Source organism: Oreochromis niloticus, linkage group LG3 (assembly GCF_001858045.2).
Source record: "Oreochromis niloticus isolate F11D_XX linkage group LG3, O_niloticus_UMD_NMBU, whole genome shotgun sequence".
Lineage (NCBI taxonomy): Eukaryota > Metazoa > Chordata > Actinopteri > Cichliformes > Cichlidae > Oreochromis > Oreochromis niloticus.
This window is the reverse complement of record NC_031967.2, coordinates 79,421,599-79,445,181: the sequence shown is the minus strand read 5'-3', so window position 1 is coordinate 79,445,181 and position 23,583 is coordinate 79,421,599. Positions and strand designations below refer to the sequence as shown.

The 23,583-nt window shown below is 44.2% G+C and overlaps 4 protein-coding genes across 4 annotated transcripts in view; 1 reads left to right on the top strand and 3 right to left on the bottom strand.

The window, feature by feature from the left end:
* Positions 1-23,583, bottom strand: part of LOC109194390 (nuclear factor 7, brain-like) — a 78,470-nt gene that overhangs the window by 37,896 nt on the left and 16,991 nt on the right. The window lies entirely within an intron of this gene.
* On the bottom strand, positions 823-1,847 carry LOC109200850 (L-selectin-like). The gene is made up of 2 exons (XM_019356410.2): positions 1,388-1,847; positions 823-1,290 (listed from the first exon to the last, which is right to left on the bottom strand). The coding sequence occupies exons 1-2, from the start codon at positions 1,713-1,715 to the stop codon at positions 1,130-1,132; spliced, it is 489 nt and encodes a 162-aa protein (XP_019211955.1). The 5' UTR covers positions 1,716-1,847; the 3' UTR covers positions 823-1,129.
* LOC106096528 (putative nuclease HARBI1) lies at positions 12,212-14,626 on the top strand. The gene is made up of 3 exons (XM_019351242.2): positions 12,212-12,595; positions 13,147-13,980; positions 14,386-14,626. Exons 1-3 carry the CDS (start codon positions 12,473-12,475, stop codon positions 14,590-14,592), a joined length of 1,164 nt encoding a protein of 387 aa, XP_019206787.1. The 5' UTR covers positions 12,212-12,472; the 3' UTR covers positions 14,593-14,626.
* Positions 15,300-16,536, bottom strand: LOC109196807 (uncharacterized). The gene is made up of 4 exons (XM_025905375.1): positions 16,406-16,536; positions 16,095-16,188; positions 15,827-15,914; positions 15,300-15,707 (listed from the first exon to the last, which is right to left on the bottom strand). Exons 1-4 carry the CDS (start codon positions 16,452-16,454, stop codon positions 15,324-15,326), a joined length of 615 nt encoding a protein of 204 aa, XP_025761160.1. The 5' UTR covers positions 16,455-16,536; the 3' UTR covers positions 15,300-15,323.

Below are 23,583 nucleotides of genomic sequence, written 5' to 3'. Positions count from 1 at the left end.
AGTTAAAGTGACAGATACGAGGACATCCAGCATGCATTGCAACTGGGTTTCCTTGAAAGCGATGATCCAAATGTATATCAGGTAAGGTTTGGGACTGTTATGGTCTCATTTATGGCTGTTACAGTTAACAAACAGTAAAAGTAGAAACAGGACATAAACAGTGCAATGTTTTGTTGTCCACCCTGACCTTCTCAAGCAGAGCTCTGAGTCTCCTCACTTTCTTCTTTACCATTTGTGTAAGTCAGCAGATGTTGCTGTCACAATGAAATAGAACTATGAATCCTAACAAACTGCAAACAGACAAAGCCTGTGCAGTGATGTCCACAGACGGACAGTGTCTAAAGTGTTGAAAGTGATGCTGGAAAACAAAACAAGAGACTAGAGCCTATCAGGAAAACTAGTGAGTGGACCTCTGATTAAAGAATTTCTACCAAACTACAACTGCAGCTGAACAAATGAGCTGTTGGTGGAACTTTACACTCTGAAATATTGAAAGATTTAAAGGATGAGACAGCTCAGCACAGCATGTTATTAACTTCACACATGAAGTGGTTCAGTCCAGTCAGACTTCAGTTTTGCAGTCACCGTCCACATCCTGCTTCTTTGACTGGTCATCACGGTAACTCTGGACTTTCCTCCATCGAATCCTGAAGTCTGTCAGTCCTTCTGACAGCATGAGGCCTGACAGCTGGACAAAATGTGCAGATGATGAAAAACATGAAGCATAGTTTGAAATTGTGTCAAGTTTGTGTTGGTGACTGAACTGCTGACCTGCTGTGAAACCTGCTGCTGGATCTCTGTGCTGTGCATGTCTACCTCTGACTGAAGCTTCATTTTCACCACTGTTTGCTTTGTCACTGCTAAAAATGAACCACATATAAAAACACAAACATTAGTGTTTTACATGATGACAGGATCTTACAGTGTTTGCATTCTGGACCTCACCTGTGAAACAGAAAAAATAGATTCTGACGGCACAGTTGCAGTCATTCCATTTCCCCGACATTAAATTCAAATCTCCACAGTACTCAGATGAATATGAATTCGCAGGCTGACCAGACATCCAGTTAGTGAATGTAGAGGTTGTGTTGTCAGACCAGAAGGCCCAGGGATCCCTGTAGAGGCCAATCTACACATACTGAACCACTGATCCATTCAAAGTGAGCGTGATGTTGGATTTCTCCTCTTTGCTTCTTATACTGGTCAGGTCTGTGTGGTATGTCCTGCAGTACGACTGAGCCGCTGACCAGGAGCGGCTCTCCATCACTAAGATGTAACTTGTACTGCTGGCTGTGAAAGGTTAAAGAAAAGGATTAATTTTGAAACACACAGACTATGAATCTCAAAAATTGTAGAGATAACTAGGGCAACAAATCTTTTTTCCTACCATTGTAACACAGGAAAGGGTAAGAATCTCCACAGGGTCTATCATTCATCTGTGTTTGTCCCTGAAGAGCCACACAGTATTCCTTTGCATTTAGACAGTCTGGTTGGCCGTTAGCCCAGATCAAAAATTCATGTGTACTGCCAACATAAAAATTATTTTCCTGCATGGACCACTTCCAGCTGTAACGATCATCATAGAGCCCTGTCCAAGCCCAATCATTAATATTTTGCGCCATTGTCACAAGCACTTGGTTGATGTTGCTGTTGTAGATGGTGACCAAGTCAGTGAAGTGTTCTCTGCAGTAACTCTGAGCTTCAGTCCAGGTCATTTTCTGGTTCACAAAGTGGTATTCTCTGGAGTGGGGAGGAAGAGTGGAAAGTCCTCCTGAGAAAAATAAAAAGTTTTTGAGTGTGGAAACTGGGCTGTTAGACAAATCACTGAAAATTACTGAAAAATTAAAACCATTTAAATAGTTATACTAAATGGAGGTTTGCCAGAGGCAGGAAGTAACACATTTTAAATGCTTTATTTAGTACTCAAGTAGATTTTTCAAATATTTTACTTTTACTCCTTACATTTTTACATAGATTTGTCCTTTTATTTTTTATAACATTTTGTTTATCACATTTGGTGGATGTTTGTGTTTCACATCACTGTGCAACTTCAAACATCAAAGTTCTTGGAGTTTAAATGGAGGGAACGATAACACAAAAAAGAAAGTACTCCTGGTGAATGAGCTATATTTTTTAATTTTATTTCTTTTTCTCTGTAGTCAAACTGCAAAATCTATGTGTAGTGCAACCATTCACAACTAATATAGTAAAACTAATAATACATGTATTACAAATGTTTGGGGAACAAAACTTAAAAGGAATGAGTACAACCGAGTCACTTTTTCTCTTTAGCAAAACTCAATATTTAATGTTCACTTTTATAATCTTTTTTAATTATAAAAAAAATCAAAGATCTGGACATTTAAAACTCAACAAACATGTCAGATAAAATGTAAAAATATTAACACAACTGATTACCAAGATTGCAAAAAGTAATGCTAAGTACATTTCATAAGTTAAAACGTATTTTCTCGGCCTACACCAAAAACACTGCACTGTTAATATTAAAAAAATATTAAAATCAATTGTTTAAAAAAAGAATTTCAAATGCCAAATACATGATATGTACTGCTGAATATCTGAGTAGGAGATTTGACCTATTAGACAATAAACTGCAAATTGCATTTTTCTTATGCAATTCTGATTCCAGAATTAATGCAGCTGTCACTTCTAAGTAGTCTGTAAACTTTCCTGTATCACAGCTGGATGCTGAATCACCTGCTGTGATACAGGATGAATTTACAGGTGAATTTACTGGTCTCTGATTATTTGTTTATTTATAAGGAACCCCATTAGCTTCCACAACAGTGGTTGTGTCATGGTCCTGGGTCGGTGACCCAGCGCTTTAAGTTTATTATTATCCTTTTTCTAGTTTATTCTGATTTTGTATTTGTTCTTAGGGTGTGAGTTGTGTGTTTCTTTCTTTCCTACCTGTGTCTCTCCTCTGTGTTCTGTTTGTGTCCCCAGTTGGTTGTGTAAAACAGTCTGTGACTTTCCTGTTTTACTTTGTAGGTTTGTGTCTCGTTATGTCCATCAGTTCCAGCTGTGTCCCCTCCTGTCTGCCATTTCCTAATTACCTGGTGTGTGTATTTATACTGCATGTCTGCCTGTGCTCCTCGTCGCGTCGTCGGTGTTCAACCTCCGTGTTACCCTGTCTCTCCTCTGTCTCTCCTCTGTCTCTCCTCTGTCTCTCCTCTGTCTCTCCTCTGTCTCTCCTCTGTCTCTCCTCTGTCTCTCCTCTGTCTCTCCTCTGTCTCTCCTCTGTCTCTCCTCTGTCTCTCCTCTGTCTCTCCTCTGTCTCTCCTCTGTGTGCTCTCCCTGCAGTTCTCCTCTTGTGTTTCAGGTTTGCTACTCTTCGGTTTAGTTTCTCCCAGTTTAGTTCATCCTTGGTTCTGTTTTGCCATCCCCACTTTATGTTCAGTATTCTTATTAAATCACCCTCACATCTTAATAAGTGCTGCATTTGAGTCCTCCTTCCTCACCTCACACGGCCGCTGCCCCGAGCCGTGACAGTACGACGCGACCACAAGATGGACCCAGCAGCACTTAACCCGTCTAAGGAGCTACGGGAGAATCTCATCGATGCCACACAAGAACTCATCGACCTGTGGCTGGAAAACCCGGATGACAAGTCCCAACGCGCTATAGAGAGACAGCTACAGCGTCTGGTGACCGGTCTCCCATGGCTTCTGGGCTCGCTATATCCGTGGGAGCAGGAATTTCTTCTTTTGGATTTAGGACTTCATCCCCCGTCTGCATTCACTTTCGAGCAGCCAGATGCGGTGAGTGAGCGGGATACTTTGGCTTCCCCAGATTCCGGGACTTTGTTTTCTGGGGCTATTCAGAGTGGGATGAGAGACAGTCTGTGTAGATTACCTACCTTTGTGGTAACAGACCCTTCCCAAGTGGGTGTCTATAAACCTTCTGTTAAACCTAAAGACTGTCTCTGCCGCTCCATCCGAGCCTGGACTTTATTGCCACTCTCCAGCTCAGTTTTGTGTTCAGCCATTTGCTTCCCATTCTGTAGCTCAACCGTTAGCCTCCCTAGGAGCACAATTACCTGTTCTGCCAGCCACTCAGCTACCATCACCACTAGCATCACTACAACCCACATGTCAGTCCATGGCTCAGTCACGATCTTCACTCGCCCCTCTACAGGAAGCTATGCCCATGCACCCCTTAAAGGACTGTTTTTCCACCGCTGTTTCTGAGCAGGGAGACAAACTGTTTCAAAATGGACCTGTTCCTCTAAAGCTGTCAACATTAGAGACTGTTACTTGCTCCAGGGCTTCCCCAGAGGCTGGGTTACAACCCTCAGCTAACTCTGGACCCCTGGAGGCCAAGTTGCCAGCTGTGGACTGCACCCGGCTGTCACTGCCTGAGCAGGGTCAGGGCTCTGTGCAGCTACAGCCCTCCACGTGTGTGCCAGAGGCCCACGTGCCTACTGGTTTTGTTTCATGTGTGCCAGAGGCCCACGAGCCTGCTGGTTTTGTTCTGTGTATGCCAGGGGCTTCCATGCCTACTGGTTTTGAGCCTGTTTTCGCTGGGGAGACCGAGGAGCCCATCCAGCCTTCGCCATCAGCAGCTTCCGCTGAGGGGTCTCGGGAACCGCTTCAGCCTGCTGCTTTCGCTGGGGGGACCGAGGAGCCCATCCAGCTATCACCATTGCCTGCAGCGCCTACGTCTCCGGCTCTCAAGCCGCCGCCGCCGCCTTCAGCGACATTCTCGCCTGGTCCAGCCTCCGTGTCTGCATCAGCCTCATCCACGCCTGCAGCGTCTGCATCAGCCTCATCCACGCCTGCAGCGTCTGCATCATTGGCTTCCGCAGTTGCCACGCTGCCGCCCAGTCCTGCTTCGCCTGGCCCAGCCCCTGCATCAGCTCCAGCCCCGCCTGGTTTGGCTTCAGCAGTAGTTTCTGCCTCATCCTTCTCCTCACCCTTGCCTGGTTCCACTGCTGGCACGCCGCCATCCGGTCCACATCTGGTGCCTCATCTTCACTGGCCGTTTTCTAGGCCGCTGGCTGGTCGTCATCGCCGTCGTGGATGCCCTCCTGAACTATTTGCGCGCCACCACTGCCTTCCGCGTGGCCGGCCTCCGGACTTCTGTGGCCGCCTCCGCCTTCTTTGGGGACGGCCTCCTGAACTGTTTGCGTGCCGACATGGCCTTCTTCATGGCCGGCCTTCTGAACTGTCCCGTCCTGGCCTTCTGTGCTATCAGGCCCCAGGCCGGCCACCTGAACTATGTTTCGGACTCTGCTCCCCTGTGTGTTCACAAACACACAGTGTTGGTCCGGATCCTCCGTCCTGGGCCTCCCACCGCCCACCCGGGCTTGGTGGTTCATTTGTGTTTTGGGGCTGGCGGGTGCCAGCCCTTGAGGGGGGGGGGGGGGGGTACTGTCATGGTCCTGGGTTGGTGACCCAGCGCTTTTAAGTTTATTATTATCCTTTTTCTAGTTTATTCTGATTTTGTATTTGTTCTTAGGGTGTGAGTTGTGTGTTTCTTTCATTCCTACCTGTGTCTCTCCTCTGTGTTCTGTTTGTGTCCCCAGTTAGTTGTGTAAAACAGTCTGTGAGTTTCCTGTTTTACTTTGTAGGTTTGTGTCTCGTTATGTCCATCAGTTCCAGCTGTGTCCCCTCCTGTCTGCCATTTCCTAATTACCTGGTGTGTGTATTTATACTGCATGTCTGCCTGTGCTCCTCGTCGCGTCGTCTGTGTTCATCCTCCGTGTTACCCTGCATACTCTGCATTACTCTGTCTCCTCTATGTGCTCTCCCTGCAGTTCTCCTCTCGTGTTTCAGGTTTGCTACTCTTTGGTTTAGTTTCTCCCAGTTTAGTTCATCCTTGGTTCTGTTTTGCCATCCCCACCTTATGTTTAGTATTCTTAATAAATCACCCTCACATCTTAAGTGCTGCATTTGAGTCCTCCTTCCTCACCTCACACGGCCGCTGCCCCGAGCCGTGACAGGTTGCTAGTCTTCCTGGGGCTCAAACCATCAAATACAATCAAATAAAATATTACACAATAAAGTTGAAGCAAAATATCCACATAATTTGGCTCTTACATGCACAGTAAGGTTTTACAATTGTGAAAATATGAGCGTATAAATATCAATAACACTAAGACAAAATACACAAATTTCCATTACAAATGACATTGCCCTCTTACAATATTTACAATAATTAAAAGCTGCCTAAATAGGCTTTTAGGTGATTTTTAAAATTATGAAGAGAAGACAGTTCTCTAATTGCATAAGGCAATTTATTCCACTGAAAAGATGCTTTAATATAATAGACTTTTTCAAAAAGTTGCTTTTAACTCGTGGAGTTACTAAATTGCGATTTGTTAAAAATCGTGTAGTATGATTATGTATTTCATCTGGATACTGCAACTGAGCGGGAAAAAAGTATGGTGTGTTTAACAGTATTGCTTTCTTTAAAAATATAAGTAAGCCATAGTATAATTTAGCTTGTACAGAAAACCAAGAAAGTTTATCATGCATATTTGTATAGTATGAACACCTTAACACTAATCTGGCCACCTTATTCTGGACTAACTGAAGTCTGTTCAAATCTGTCTTATTAGCTGCTGACCAAATGACAGAAAGTACTCTAGATGAGATAATACTAGTGCATTAATGACATCTTTCATAACTGAAGAAGTAATATAAAAGGAGCATTTCCTAGCTATAGCTATGCCCTGTCCCGTTTTCTTAATAACAGAATTGATGTGCTGAGACCATGAAAGGTGGTGGTTTATGGTAACACCAAGTAATTTAATCTGGGTGACCTGTTCCAATACCGATCCAGCCCGGGCTGGACCGGGCTAGTGGTGGGCGGATCGATCCAAATATCGATAGTATCGATACCAAGTCGGTATCGGATCGATTCTAGCCTGGTGAGATTGATTCTTTACTTTGAGTTCTGCTCATTTACAACACTGTGCTTTCGGCAAAGACGAAACAGCCAGGTTGCTGGACTCACCGCTCCTGTGTCAGCGAAAAGCAGGCACACTTTGCTCCCTCTCCCCCACTCTTGTTTCGGTGTTGTGCTGTCACGTGAAGTGACTTAGACACTTTGAGGTTTTTTAAGTTGTTTACATATTAATCATATTTTTACCAGTTGTTTTTGTTGTTGAGAAGTTTAATTGTAATTTTTGAATTAGTTTATCAACAGTATTTGTTTTAATTTGTTTACTGGTTTGCGTGCATTTAGGATTTTCAAAAAAAAAAAAAAAAAAAAGATCGCCAGACCTGATGGCATTTTCATGCTTCACAGCATCATTTATTCTTATAATAATCACACGGTTGCTGTAACAGTACATTCAACGGCTGCAGCTCTCCTGCTGCCAGCCGTACACATCACCACCACCAAACCTGCAGCGGCATCGCAGATCACGCCCCGCCACATACCCCCATCGCCCGCTTCAGGCCGGGGACTCATCCTCCTCACTCCACGAGCAGGGGAGGGAATCGGCCCAGACCATCGGCGCCCCATGCCCCGGCCCAGCAACGGGGAAGTGTCCACTCTGGCGGTCGCCCGCGCCTCCAGCGGAAGCCCCGGAGCAGCCGCTGCTGTGACAAGCAGCGGCGTGGAAACATCAGGCATGGAGGTGAGCCGTGGTTCACAGGCAGCTGGGCAGACAGCCGTGCAGCGTGCCAGCCTCAGTTGGAGGTGGCCAAAGCGGACAGCACAGCGCCCTCAGGCTTGGCATGACCCCCGCGCACCTTGACCTCCGTCTCCAGCTTGGCAGGTCCCACTGGCGTGCCAGCCTCCGGCTCACCCCGAGCCGCGCGCTGTCCACCCTTACAGTAATCACACGGGTGCTGTGACAGTACTTTCAACGGCTGCAGCTCTCCCGCTGCCAGCTGTACACATCAACACCAAAAACAACAAAAGAACAAGCAGCGCACAGGTTTTGAGCCGGCCAGGTATGATTGTAGATGCCGTGAAGGTGAGTCCATCTCACCTGCAGCAGCATGGCAGACCACCACCCGCCACAATAATAAAGCATTTTTAATTTAATTATAAATAAATTATTTCTCTTAATTATGTCCTGGGTTTTAACTATTTTATAATAAAAAGGGAAACATCACAAAAAACACTTAAGGTCATGAAAATTAATTGCGATTTAGCAATTCAATTACGCATCCACCTTATTTATTGAAAAGTATCGGTATTGGTATCGGCGATACTGGCCCGTATTTAATTGGTATCGGATCGATACCAAAATATGCAGTATCGCACACCACTAGCCCGGGCATTTTGACTAGAGACCAGCCCACCAGGTATTATAGGAAAAACCATAAAGCCTTTGAATGAAAACAAACGCTGTTGTCACAGTGATGTACACTGTCTTGTTGGTATATATGTATCAATCTAATAAACTTAAACCTACACCATCCTCCCTATTCTGGTATTCTAAACAGTACATGAAAGTAGACTACTTGGTTGAGTTAACCTCCTGAACTCAGGGTTCGCAAAATCGCTAGCCCGACGTCCCGGAGCTAGCGATATCTTCGGTCGGGTGACCAAAATCTATCTCAGCCCCGCCCGTCGGGTTATCATATAGCCGCTGGTGAAGATGATGAGTCCTGCTTGATCAATGCCATGAGCTTCAGTCTTCCTGGTGTTTCTTAAATGATGCCTCTCTCAGTGGGTCAACGGAACTTCTGGCAGTGGACAGCTGTGATTGAAAAAAGGAAAGAAGTTTCTCCAAACCTCTGGACCCAGAAACCCAGCTTAGTCCCCATGGTCTGCCTCACTAGTTTCTCCCCAGGGTGAATGTAGCTGTTGATATGATATGGACTATTATTAAATGAAAAGAACAAATTACACTAAAGTCTCCATGTTACCTGACTGTAGACGGTTCTGAAGATTTAAACCGTTTTAGATCCATGACACTCACAGCCTTAAATGTTAAAATCTCAAAGGACAGCATTACATTTTTGATATTAACAGTAACTCTGGGCCTCTGTGGAGGTTGCAGCTGATCTTATCGCTGTCTAAAAATGTATAACAAAACCTAAGGAGTCCTGAATCATTCAATAACACAGACTATTAGAGTAACAGGTGTGTAACATCGCTAACTAGCTAGCAACAAGCCCCCAACACATTGCATATGCTAGTGGCTAATCTAGCAAACGAATTAACAACAGAGTCATTTTAGATGTTGTAGATCTATAAGATGATAAGCTGTGTGTCTTTTTCATTAGAGTGACGTGGTTGTACTTAATTTAACGAGTCGTCAGTCGCCGTAAACCCATCAGTAAAAAAATGGAGCAGCTGGGCTACATAAAAAGTGTAGGGGTCGTTTTTGCAGTCATGTTCAGTGTGTGGGCGGGAGCTTGACGCAGTCGCTCCACCTCAAGTCACTACTGCGCAGACTCTGGCGCCAAAAATGCAAGATGGCAGCCTCCACAAGTGGGATATTTTTTCTACGCGTCGTCCTTGTTTTCTACAGTCATTGGTTGGAATTCGCGCCTCAGAGACGTCGGTCATTTTTCAAAAAAAAAAAAGAAAAAAAAGGAAAGACTCAGCAACAACTAATAAACAGAATTTTTGCACGTTTATTCCACATTCGTGGGAATTTTTAAATATTTACTTTTTATTAATTACTTTTCATTTTATCTTTATTTTTAAAATCACCATGGCAATGCGCATGCACATACTGTCCTGGAGTTGACGTAATGCCGCAATGCATTGTGGGAGCGCAGCACCATATTGGCAGGCCATGAATCAAAACAAACACTGTGGTGGAAGGAAGATTGCTATGGACCATTCTGAAAAGCAGCTCAAAAGAAAAGGGATGGTATAGAGACAGATTGTATCCAGATGCAAATAGACGGTACTTGCAAAAAATAGTGTGCATTGGAAATGTGGACCCATATGAAATAACGGCAGTGGAGTAGAAACCCTGAAGACCAGCCTCTATTTACTTACCATGATATATTCTCGTACCTTGTCTGTGGAGTCAGCACATACACGGCGCACCAATTTCGCAATTATAAAAATCTGGAGGCGCACATCCAATTCACCAAGGACTGGGTACAAGATTTGGCTATTTTTAAGCCTCCACGTTATGAGTACGCCATCATCCAAACAAAGGTAAGTCAGCTTGAGTACTGTGAATAAAATGCATTTGATTTATACCGAACATTCAGATTAGTGCAAGCATAAATTAATTCATGGGGGGGGGGAATTACAGTGAGAACATGTGGAGGCTCTGTTAGAGGGATAACATAGTGAGTTCAGAGCACTGATGTGACATTGTCCTGAAGGATTTAGTTATTCTTTATGGTTAAAGAAATTGCACTAATTAATTCATATTTATTATAAATAATCCTAATTACACATCTTGCTTCCTTGTTTGTGTCCTGTGTCACTAAAAATACATTCTGTTTTAGTTTTATACATTGATTAATGACCTGCAGAACCCCCTTATCATATTAGGTGTCCATAATTGTCACTTAAAGTCGAACTTTATGCTTTCTCCATCTTGAAAGTGATTACATCCTGGCATTACATACTTTAGGTTCATTTTTTGCTGATAGGTTTATAAAAAAAACAAAAAAACAGGCAGATTTAGAATATAACATGCAACGATCTATAGATGGATACATAAAAAGATAAAAAATTACATGTATGTGCTAACATTCTAAACACTTTATTTCTTACATTTATTATAAATGGATTTGAAAGTAGATAAAACACATTTGTGTCAGTCTTGGCTCATTAAAGTTCCTGTCTTTAAATTAACTTTGTCTGTGTGCATTTCAGGTACTGCACTCTCAAAGACTGAATGAACCAGCATTGCAGCCATTGTGAGCACCACAGGTAAGGTTGAAGCCGCCCACTGCACCTGTATGGCCGGAGTCGTGCATACCTGCACCCATGTCGCTGCTCTTCTGTTTAAAGTAGAAGCAACAGTGAGGATCTGTGGCACAAGGACTGTTACAGATGAACCTGCATACTGGGTTTTGCTGGGAAATATAACCAAGCTACAGCCAGAGGTTGGCCATAAGATAGACTTCTCCTCTTCAGCTGCCCAAAAAGAGTCTCTCAATCAAAACATAAACAGACCATCGTAGTGACAGGTAAAAGAAGCTGTTCTCAAAAACTCATTTGACTTACTCACCCCTGCCTTGCTGTGCTGAATCGTAGCGTAAGCGAACCTCTCAGGACTCACTAGCCCCCTCCCTTGCTGTGCTGAATTATAGCGTAAGCCAGACCTTCCCAAAGTGTGGGGCCTGCCCCCTAGGGGGGGGGCACAGAGCCATTGCAGGGGGGGCGTGGTATGAAAGGGGGGGAAAAACCCAAAACGCTTGGACACTGCTAGCATGGGGCGCCCACACATATGCAAAGCAGGAGATGAAGCATAGCTGAATATGTTTCCAAACCAACTTCATTCTAAGCCAAAGACTAGAAAATATGGTGAAGCATATCTTCCCTTTGATTTCACCTGCACAAGTGCCAAGGTAGGTCTCCCCTGCATAATTAGTTTTCCCTGCATCGGGAGCACGCACTGGGCTCTTCAAATCAAGGGCAAACAGTATCCCACATTCTTGATTTTTAGTTCACAAACACTTGTTGTAATAACTAACTACTCCTGACATTTTGGAGATGTTAGCTCTTTATACAGTAGAGTTACAGTGGGATACAAATAATATCAGGCTGATCCTGCCACGATTTGTCCCCCAGTTCAAATCACGGACAAACAGTATCCCACAGCTGTTTATGTTTTTAAACCCATTTTGCACATAGAGGCATTTTTGGAAAAATGTATTGACAGCAATGTTGAATATTATTACACAGGAAAAAAACAACAACACGTAAAATAATTACACCGTGACACCTCTGCCTTTCTAAATAGAAGGACAGTAACTGTGTGTGAATATGTAAGCGTGTAAAACCTGAAGATAGTCAGATTAACAGTAACTGTCTCGTCCGGTGTGGCAGACGTGTGGTATTGAAGATAGGACCCAAAATGCGGCAGCTCTGGTGCAGGTGAATATTTATTGAACAGAAGTAGATACAAACAGAAGTGACGGGTGAGCATGAAACTGGAAAACCTAAACTGGGCAAACTAACAAAACGAACCAGAATGAAGATGCAGGGAGGTCCGGGGAAATACACAGAGAGACGGACGGAGAGACGCAGGGAGACCGAGGGGAACAACACAGACAAACCAGCAACGAGGACGGGTGAACACACACTGGCTGTGTCCGAATTCAGGGGAAGGATGCTCATAAGGACACTACCTACCTACCTACGTCACAAGGTAGTGTCCTTAGACGGACGGGTAGTCAGGAAATGAGCGGCTGTGGACAGCCCCCTTTTTTTCTCCATAGAAACTTTATTGAACAAACAATGAGTCACAACATCCAAACGGCTGCGGACAACCTGCCGTCGTTCGAGTCTGCCCACAACTCAACGTTTATGCCAAACGCAAACGGCACGTGCGAGAACGGGAAAAATGGATCGGATAATGTTGCTCCGTGCCATGTGCACTGTTCTAATCCAAGAGGAGCTACAAAACCAGCACCAACGTCGCCGGCATGTGTGGTACCTCAGGCTCATCAGAGCCAGTCACATCCAGGTAAAATAAGCTACCCTAAACTACACACCTTTAGGAAGCACTCAGCCATCCCAGCCAGGGAAACCAGCAGTCAGCTGAGACTGAAGAAGTCATTTGGATGAGTGACCAAAACGTGTCCCCCACTGAAAACGCGACGTCCAAATGAACAGAATCAACTGTTAAGTCCATTTGCTAATGTCAATAACTGAATACTAGCCAGTCATGCGTACACAGTCACCATGAAGAAATAGATAAAATAAATGTCCTTGAAGCTGATATGACAACATGCAGTATGCATTCACAATCATGAATTGGATCCCGTAACTCATGTGTGTACCTGGAAGGGCAGTAAAAATGCCACAAAGCTGAAAACAGGGTACCCTAGAATACAGAAACATGCTGAGTTACACAGATGAACTGTATATGCATGAAAGCATAAGTATTGTCACAGTGCAGTAGTACATGTCACATAACCATAATAATCAGAATAATGCTTGGATCCCTCAAAATAAATGAAACCATACGCTGCCACCATAACTGTTCATGTCGTTCTCCACCTTTCATCCAAGCAGAGTAGAACCATATACTGCAGGATCAACCTGAGTGTTCCCGTCCTGGACCGTTTCTACAACCAGGAGGACACGAGGCCCGATTTTCGGCTAAGCAGGGAGTCCTTGGCAGTGTTGCTAAATCTCCTGGACCAGGATCGGCGCCATGGTTGGGGTGCCACAATTGAGATCCTGGTATTCACATTCTGGTTGGCAAGTGGAGCATCCTACAGGGTGGTGTCAAGAGTGTTTGGGATGCCTCGTTCCACTGTCCACACCATTGTCCACCGTGTCACTGAAGAAGTGGTGGCCATTCGCCACCAGGTCATCCACCTCCCAAAGACACCAGAGGACCTGGAGGCAGTGTCCCGTGGGTTTGCAGGGCTGGCACGTCACAGAGCCTTCCTGAAAGCGGTGGGTGCAATCGACGGCTGCCACATCCGCATCAAGTGTCCAAGCGGCCCTGATGGTCAGTGCTACAGAAACAGGAAACTGTTTCCTTCTATCATCCTGCAGGCAGTCTGTGACCATCGGGGCTGCTTCATCGACACCTACGTGGGCTGGCCTGGTTCGGTGCACGATGCCAGGGTGCTCAGCCACAGCCCACTGTACAGACAGTCAGTCTACCCTCCTCCAGGACATTTCATCCTCGCAGATGGGGGTTACCCATGCCTCCAATGTCCACTCCCCCTCATCACACCCTACAAGAGGCCAGTCCGAGGTGTAGGAGCCCAGCGCTTCAACAGCCACCATTCCAGGGCACGCTCCATCATAGAGCGTGCGTTAGGAATGATGAAAACGAGGTTCAGGGCCATCTTCCTGCAAGCGCTGGAGGTGCACCACACCTTTGTACCCCACGTAAGTGACCATCCAATGACATGTGAATATTGCAACATCTAATGTTTGTGCGCAAATGGTGTGTGTGTATTACACACATATATAAGTGTGTGTGTGTGTAAACATGTGTGTATATATATATATATATATATATATATATACACATACATACATATTTACACACACACGTGTGTGTACATATATATACATGTGTATATGTGTATATATATATATATATATATATGTATACATATGTGTATATATACATATACATATATATACACACACACACACACACACATATATATATATATATATATATATATATATATATGTGTATGTATGTATGTATGTATGTATGTATGTATGTGTGTGTGTGTGTATATGTATTTACACACACACACGTGTGTGTTGTAACCACTACAGGTTGTGACAGCCTGTGCCATCCTCCACAACATCTGCCTCAGTGCCGGTGACATCGTGGCCCCAGTGGATGAGCCTGAGGACGATGGTGCGGAGGATGGGGAGGGGGAGGCTGGGTTGGAGGCAGTCAGTGGTGCTCTTTGGCGGGACCAACTGTCATCTGAGGTGTCAGCCCTGGAGGAGGTACCACCAGACCACGACTACTGTTAACAGGCAAGTGCAAATTTGTCTAGGAACCTTTTCTCTGGTGGCATATGGCACTTCATGGCACTCCTGTCTGCATATCTCTGACATCTTAGTGATGCTGCAGCCGTCGATAGAGCCAGCACTGCAAACTTGTGGATGGACGTTGCAGTGGACACTGGGAGGACGCATCCCTAAGCCCCCTTTGCAGACCACCCTGTGTGATCCTCCACTCGCTGACTAGACGAGACAGACCGAGGGTCACAGGTGCAGCACCCCATCCATGTCAGTTCTGTCTTCAGCAGATCCAGCAACACTGCCAGGGACTTCCTGGCATGTATTGGGGTTGTGAATGTAATGGTCTGGGAACAGGTGACTCAGTTTAATCTTGTGTGAACACATGTACATAGCTGCAAAGTTTGTAGTCTTCAAATGCTGCTTATGCATTGCACATTTGTTTTGTTTTTTTGTTGTTGTTCCTGATTTGTACTCTGTGAATGTCCATTACTTATTATGACTTGGCATCATGTACCTGTTGCACAATAACTGTTGATAAAATGGATTCAGTTACCATTACTGTTTGATTCCATTTATTGCAAAAATAAGACTCGTAACTTCCAACACAAAGGGCACAATGTAAAAAAATAATTTAAAGGAAAGTGTCTGCAATGCAGGAAATAGAAGGCGTCTGGTGCCTGGGGAATCATCTCAACACAAATGTCACAAAACTGTCAAAGGAAATTAGAGGGGCACAGCACTCATTTTGGGATCAGACGTTCCAGGATTGAGAAGAGTCTGTCCATTCGCTCCCTGCTCTCCTGCGCCCTTCTCTCCTCCGCCTCCCTTTGTTGCTGCATGCCCTCCCTGATGAGGTGGAGCAGCTCGTCATCCCGATCCCGTTTCCTCTTCCTTGCTGATGTGGTCGGCTGACTTTCCCCCTCATCAGTGTCAGACTCTGCTCCGTTTCGGTCACCCACTGCTGAACTTGGCCCTGGAGTGTCCTCACGGAGCGTGGACAGTAGGACAGGGGGCCTGATGGACGGCCTCTGTCCTATTACCTCGTCCATGAGGGCAAACCAGGGCCAGGTGGCAGCAGTGGGCTTACCACTTACACCCTCTCCTGACCCTGGATACTTGCACTCCTAAAGGCAGGGGGAATAAAAACACGACAGTTAACACATGATAACACCACAACAATTCTTAGTAGGTGTCCATTTACTGACTTGTGTCCTCATGACTTATCTGCTTGAGGACAACATACTTTGTATTTTGTCTTGAGGATATCCCACTTTTTCCTTGCCTGCGAGGGGGTGACTGTCCCCTGCAAGCCCATCTTCTCCAGTATAGTCCTGATCACACCCGAAAAATGAGAGCAGACAGAAACTTTGGCAACTATGTTGATCCCCACATCTGAACGTTTGCACAGCAGAACGCCAGAGGAATACTGTCTGGACATCATAGGTTCTGTGCAGCATGAGGGTTAATGAAACTAAACTCATATATGGGTGTGGATTGATTTGTTCCTGTACCTCCATGCCACAGTGGCAGAATTCTTCACCCCAGTGAAGAGGTGGTCGTTTTCCCCTCGTAATCGGATGAGGAGTGTTGTTTGCTCTTTGTTCCCTGCAACGTATCACAAAACGATTAATTAGCAAGATATAACGTAGCTGTATGTGAGTGGCAATGCATGACAGACTGCTGGGGCCACCATACTAGTTCACGTGCAATCTATCATGGGGATTCTATGGATTATAAGCTAAGAACAGGCATATGCCCAGGGACTACCAACAAAACCGCTACGGGGGTTTAACTTTTGTAACACCAGTTTTCAAGTACTTACATTTGAATGTGGATTCCTCTCCCACTGTCACGCCTGGTTCGCCCGCCATTGTTCCGCTCAAAAATCATTCTACTGGTTCGGAATTTATGCGGCAGGTGGCCCGCAATGAATCCTGGGATATAGTAGGACACAGAGGATACATCGGACCATCCTTAGAATTCAGGGCAAAGTAGGACACATTTGTTGCCACATTTTGAGTGCTCTTTTAATTCGGACACCCTTCGTCGCGTCGCCGTGACGTCATTGCCTCCAGATGTGGCACTGGCGCATCCTTCCCCTGAATTCGGACACGACTAACCCGCAAATTCGCGGAGGAGTAGGACACGTTTGTCGCCACATTTGAGTGCTCTTTGAATTCGGACAGTCCTTGTCGCGTCTCTGTGACCTCATTGCCTCCAAATATGGCATTTTAAGCATCCTTCCCCTGAATTAGGACACACCCACTATAAATACACACCAGTAATCAGGGGATGGGAAACAGGAGGGAAACACACCTGGGAGACATAACAGCTGACGGGGCAGGGGAAATGTAAACAGAAGACGCTGACATAAGACAGAGACCTTCAAAGTAAAACAGGAAACACATACACGTGATGACACAGACTCAGAGATGGGGACCAAACACAGAGACCAACTACACTAAGGGGATGCACAAGCAGGGAAGACACCAAACAGAGGGAACACCACTAAACCCTAGGAAACCCAAAACAACAGTCATAATACAAAACCATCAAAAGTAAAAGTACAGAACCAAAAACACTGGGTCACCGACCCAGGGCCATGACAGTAACAGTATTTTGTCTCTATCTGCAATTCTGCAATTCATCTCATGTAAACAATAACGCGGCATGACGTGAAAAAAGGCACATACCTTTGACGTTGCGTGACGAACTCTGTATTCCTCGTCCACACAGAAACGCAAAAAAGGAGTTTTAAAACAATCTCCGTTTTTGGTGATTCGAAACGCTGTTTACGTGTGAACGAAACACCTGTGTTTTCAAAAATACCCGTATAGGTGTGGACGTAGGGAGTTAGTAGTTTATTTTATTACTACCTGTAATTTATTGCAGATTACTTGTATTTGCTTAATTGTTTACTAAATGTTTGAGGTGTGAAATAAACCGCAATGGAGCAAAATAGGGGTTGTGTGTGGTTGGAGGATGTGTTTGTGCGCATGCGCGCGGGGGGCGCGAACATTTTTCATGTAAAACAAAGGGGGGACAAGCAAAAAAAGTTTGGGAACCACTGATCTATGGGAATATAACAGTGAATACTAAATATTAAACACTATTGTGCAGCACGTAAGATCGACAGCGCACAGTGTGCTTTGAGGTAGGAGCCAAAAAGGGTGTAGTTTGTGTGTGTTTTTTTTTTTTTTTTTTTTTTTTTTTTTTTTTTTTAACCTGTCCCGTTTGGTTCTTTTGCCATCAGAATTATTGTCTAAAGGCGAAGAAAGATGCCCAACGGATTTACTTTACCAAATGGACCATCCCACCCTTGCCGTAATGGTCCATTTGATTCACCTTTTATTGTTTATTTTATTTTCACTTGCTGAATACGGGACAGACTTGACTGGTGGAAAGAAGGGGGAGAAAGAAAGAGGGGGGAAAAAAAAAAAAAAAAAAAAAAAACCTGAGAAGAGGGACGGGGAAAAAGGGCAAAAAACAAAAACCAACAGAATAAGCAGACAAAAAATACATATATCGATCACCTGGATCACCTGTTGAGAAAGAAAAAAGAAAGCAAGCAGAAGAAAACGAGAGTAATAAACAAGATCACAATGATATATGGGAATATGACAGTAAATACTAAATATTAAACATTATTGTGCAGCACGTGAGATCGACAGCGCAGTGTGTGCTTTGAGGTAGGAGCCAAAAAGGGTGTAGTTTGTGTGTGATCACCTGTGTGTGCACCTGTGAGCATGAACGCGCTTCTTTTTAAAAGGTTCCTTCATGTAATGATCTGCTAGAGGGTGTGGGGGGCCACTGCCCCGACCTCCAGGGCATGAAGCAGGTATGGAGGAGATCGAAACTCCAGACATCCAGAGGCCCCCAGAACACAAGAGACCAAGGAAGACCAACAGAGGGGCAGCCGTGCCACTATCCCAGAAGAGCTGAGGAGAGTCCCAGATGAGGGGTCACTCAGCAGCCGCGGAGCAGAAGCCGGGGGGGGCTGCAGTGACGTGCCCGTGAGCTCCGCCGGCAGCCAGCTGTGCCTGAGTGACCGAGCCCCGGGCCGAGAGGCCAAGGGCACCCCATCCCCGAAGTGGCCCGAGCGAGCCCCAGGCTCCATGCCCCGATAAGCAGCCGCCAAGGAGTGAGCCGGTGGGTACCTGGGCGCCCACCCCCGGACACAAAGAACCACCAACGCACCGATGTCTGAGGGCGTCTGCCACCGGCAGGGGAAGTGGTGGGGGGAGATGGGCCTCCAAACCTTGGAGGGCCTGAGATGTCCCCAGAGAGGTGGCATCTGATACCCAACCTGACATATAGACACAGACAAACAGGCACACACAGATACAAACATCTATTCCCACCCTCATGCTCTCATATACAATTACTCAACACTCACCCAACGTGGAGACAGACATGAAGAGACGCTGTACACACAATCACACTCCCCAAGCGTACTCTAAGCCCCGGGTCTAGGTACCCTTGCCCCTGGAGGGGGGAAACTGCGCCCAGACCCAGGTGGTGTTACCCTTTTCCCTGCGGTGGGGAGAAGCAGACCGCCCCGACTCCGCAGCAGCAGGGAGGCCCCACATTCCAGACCCCAGTCGGACGGCCAACTCCTAGGGAGAAGCAGACTGCCCCTTTGTTATATAATGATAAGAATTAATAATAATAATACTGGATTTATATTATCTTTGGTTTTAACTTAGCAGACCAGCAACATATTCCTCTTTTCTTTGCTTTAACCATCTCATGTCACTTATCTAACAATTACTCCTGGTGTTTTTTTAAATTAGTAATGTGACTGAAAACTACCTAACTAGTTGGGTTTTTATTAGAAGGAATACATTTAAAGCATTAAATGTATTTAAAGCTAAATAAAAAAAATTCAGTTGACTATTTTAAAACTTGCAGTTGATACATGCTTTTTTTTATTATAAATAGTTTTTAAAATGTTTATGTAATGTTTCAAAACAGAAACAAAAACAAGAACAACAAAAATTATTTGTTAAACATTGTAGTGGATAATGTAGTGCAAGAACCTGCGAAGAAAGTCTTCCCATTTTGTCTGGGCTTAGGACCGGCACTAGGAATACACTGGCTTGTTGTTAATTACAGTAATAATAAGAATGAGAAGGAAAGTAAGTAGAAGGAAAAAAATATCTTATTTATTGCCACAGCTGGGGAATTGCCATGTATCAGTAGCCAAAACATGAAAAACTATTTGAATCAATAGACTAAGGAGCTTGGAAAGAAAAGCGTCTGGACTTCTTGAGTTGCTTCTTCAGTTCATTTTGAACTGAAGAAGCTTCTCGGATGAGAGGTGAAACGTCTTCAAGCAACTCAAGAAGTCCAGACGCTTTTCTTTCCAAGCTCCTTAGTCTACGATGTCCTGGATGACTGAGAACCTTCACAGACATATTTGAATCAATAGATACCATAGAAATAACAACAAAACGTCATTCAATGAATCACAATCGAAGCATTAAAATAGGAAGACGCAGGTCTTGTGGTACGAGGACATAAAGACTTTCTAACTTTTCTTGCAGTTGGTGTGTTGATAACTAAATTTTAAAAAAAAACAACCTGTACATGTAATCTGATTACCCAAGTGACATCAATCTGTCTCAGTGTGTTTATAGGATATATTTGAAATGTTTAAGATATTAATATTACTGACCTGAGAGGAGGATGAGCAGGAAGATCAGTAAACAGGTTTCTTCCATTCTTTGCTTCTGTATAACAGATATAGTCACCATGATTACTGTGACATATTTATTATCAAAGATTTTTCTCATTTAAGGTTTCTTATCTGCAGTCTAATAAGTTGCTTAGTACATAGTTTATATGCATATCGAAAATAATTTTATCCAATACTTTTTGAATATTTAAAATCTATTGTGTCTTTAAAAAATGGTTTGAATCATCATTTATAGGTTTTAGAATAATGTTTAGAATATAAACATATACAAGAATATAAGTTTAGAATGAATGATGGATAACTTACCTCACAGCTTATCTTTGCACCTGTTGACTGAAGCTGACTTTGTTTGTCTTTGTCTTTGTTTGTTCTTTTCATATATTTTACTGTGAAATGAGGAAACCAGAAGGGAGTGACCTCGCTCTAGAAACTGCACTATTATCTAAACTATTCTTCTATGTTGTAAGCTCTGACCAGTTTAATGATTAACACCTTCCCTTCCCTAATTGGAGATCTTACAAAGATTTGCTGAACATGAAAATGTTTCAATTTAAAGCTGAATATTGTATATGTAAATATTTGATATCTTCAAGTGGGCCTATCTGTAATTTTAAAAAAGTGGACGTGTAGATTTGTCCTCTAAAACCTTTAGGGCAACAGGTTCTGTGAGTCTATACACTCATCAAAAGGTTTGGCAGTGGCACCAAAGTGTTAAACTTTTATTTAACATATTTCTGTGATATACTGACCAACAAAGCATTTTATGATGATCATGTTTGAAAGACTTTTATTGATAAAAACAACAACATGTAGTTCTGGAAGTGGTGCCACTCCAAAAACTAAATAATACCACTATAGTGGTATTTTTGGTCATGTGACCCATGCTTCTTTAAAACCAAAAATTATGTTAATGATGTGCATCAATGCTTAAAGAAGCAGAAGCAAGGTTACACAAAGGTGAATCTATTTCACCAACATGCAAATCATTAGGAAAATCAAGCTGTTAAAACAGAAACAAAAAAAGAAGCAAATAAGCTCAGGCATGGTTCTAGGAACAGACAATATAGGTTTTAGCAGCAAGTGAGGAAGCAACACATTCTCACTCCCAACTCGTCAAATGTGTGACGCATGGTCAGGCTCCCTCTGCTTCACTTATCGACGCGCAGGGTACCCCCCTTGCGTCGAGAACTGACGTGCAGGGTCCTCCTATTGAAAACCATGCTGCTCCCTAAATGTTGTTTATTGATGACAAGAGATTGCCGCCTGTTATATAATGTAAGCAACTACCTGATAAACAGCAGATGCAGCAGATACATTAATTATAGGCCATTACTTTTGTATCGTTTATTGCATTTATGGAGGGAGAGGTGTATGCTGGGTAATGGCACATCTAGCGACTGGGTGACTTTATTCACCCGCTTTGGCTGTTATCAGTCCATACAATGGGGGTTATTAGCAGACATCAGTCCCATAGATGTGGGCCATCTCCACCTGCTAGATTGTTCAGAAGCTTGTTCTCATCCATCCAGATGGAGGATCACTAACAGGAGCGTGGAAGACTCCAGAATCCACTCTGGCTGGAATCCGGTGGATACAGCAGTACAGGTAAGACCATTTAAATGGACAGCATTTATAGAATGACTATTAAAAGTCAGCGAGTGTCAATAATGTTAATGTGGTTATGTTAGTTGTTATGAAGGAAAGGAAGGCTCAGGGTTTAAGTAATCAGCATCATGGGCTCATCCGATCAGAATGAGAATAAGCAGTCATCTACTCATTCACAGGGTTCTCCCTTTTATTCTCACAAATCAATAAAGCAAAGAAGGAAAGAAGGAAAGACACACATGGACTGCCAATGCTGAAAGAAAACAGAGATTTAAGTTACTCCTTACCTTAAACAATACATAAAATAAAAAAAACCTAAACAAAACCTCACCTCTGCTGCCACCCTGTGTGGGAGTGAAGAAAGAGTGAGCCAAAAGTGAATGCAGTCCTTATATAATGTGTGACAGGTGAGTGCAATTAAGGACAAGCCAATTAAAGGTGAGAGAAACAAGGTGCATCTGGTGAAGTGAGCGGGTGTGCTGGGATGTGCTAAAAGGTGGGTCTTTACAACAGCCGCCCCCATATTTCTAGTGAGAAATATGTTGATATGATCAGAATCGGTCTTCTTCAGGAAGCGGGGGCAGGGGAATCAGGCAGGAGACAGTGCGGATATAGGTTTTATCCTGTGCTAAGACTTCCACAGTTCTGATGCGGTCATCTGGGCTTTTCAGGAGGCGTGTCACTCTTCCTATGGGCCAGAGGGCACGTGGAAGGCGTGAATCCATGATCATTACAACAGAGTCCAGCGTGAGATCTGGGTTCTCCTTCTGCCAAATTGTATCTTCTTTGGAGGGATGGTAGATAGTCTGTTATGAAGTGCCGCCAGAAGTGATCTGCCAATATTTGTGCATGTCGCCATCGTCGTCGACCTAGGAGGTCAGAACCAGAATAGGATACTAAGGGAAGTGAAGAATCATGTCGGCCCATAATGAGAAGGTTTGGGGTTATGAGATCAATATCAAATATATGTCTGAGGATACATAGCCTAGGGGTTTTGAGTTAAGAATGCCTTCAATCTCAATTAGGACTGTTCAGTGACCATTTGTGCACCAATGGTTCTCTACAGAGCATTCTTCACAGAACGTATTTCCCTCTCCCAGGCTCCACCGAAATGGGGTGCATGCGGGGGATTGAATTTGAAACGGATTCTTTTAGTCATCAGGACCGGCTGTAGAGTCGGAGCAAGGTTGTCAAAAGCAGCCCGTAGTTCCTTATCTCCTCCTTTGAAGTTAGTTCCTTGATCATATATGATTTCCAGGGGTGTTCCTCGTCGAGAAATGAATCGTTGGTGGGCCATGAGGGAAGGAGTCGGTATCCATGCTGTTTAGGAGGTCAAGATGTATACACTGAGTCGTGAGACATTTGAATATTATTCTCCACCTTTTCTCCGATCTGCGGCCAGTCTTGACCATGTATGGTCAGAAGCAGTCAATTCCTGTGGAGTAGAAAGGTGGTTTGAATAACCTAAGACGAGCAGCAGGCAAGTCTGACATTGTTTGGAATGATGGGCTGTGCTCTTCATTTCTGACATGCAGCGCAGCTATACTGATGCCTGCGTACTGCTTTCCTTCCTCTCAGTTTGGTCACTGGATGAGCAGGATCAAGTACTATTGGGTGAATGACATTCAATTCCAAGTCTGGGCTTTGCCGTAGTCGGCCTCCTACATGGATAAGTCCAGAATTCCTGCACAACACAG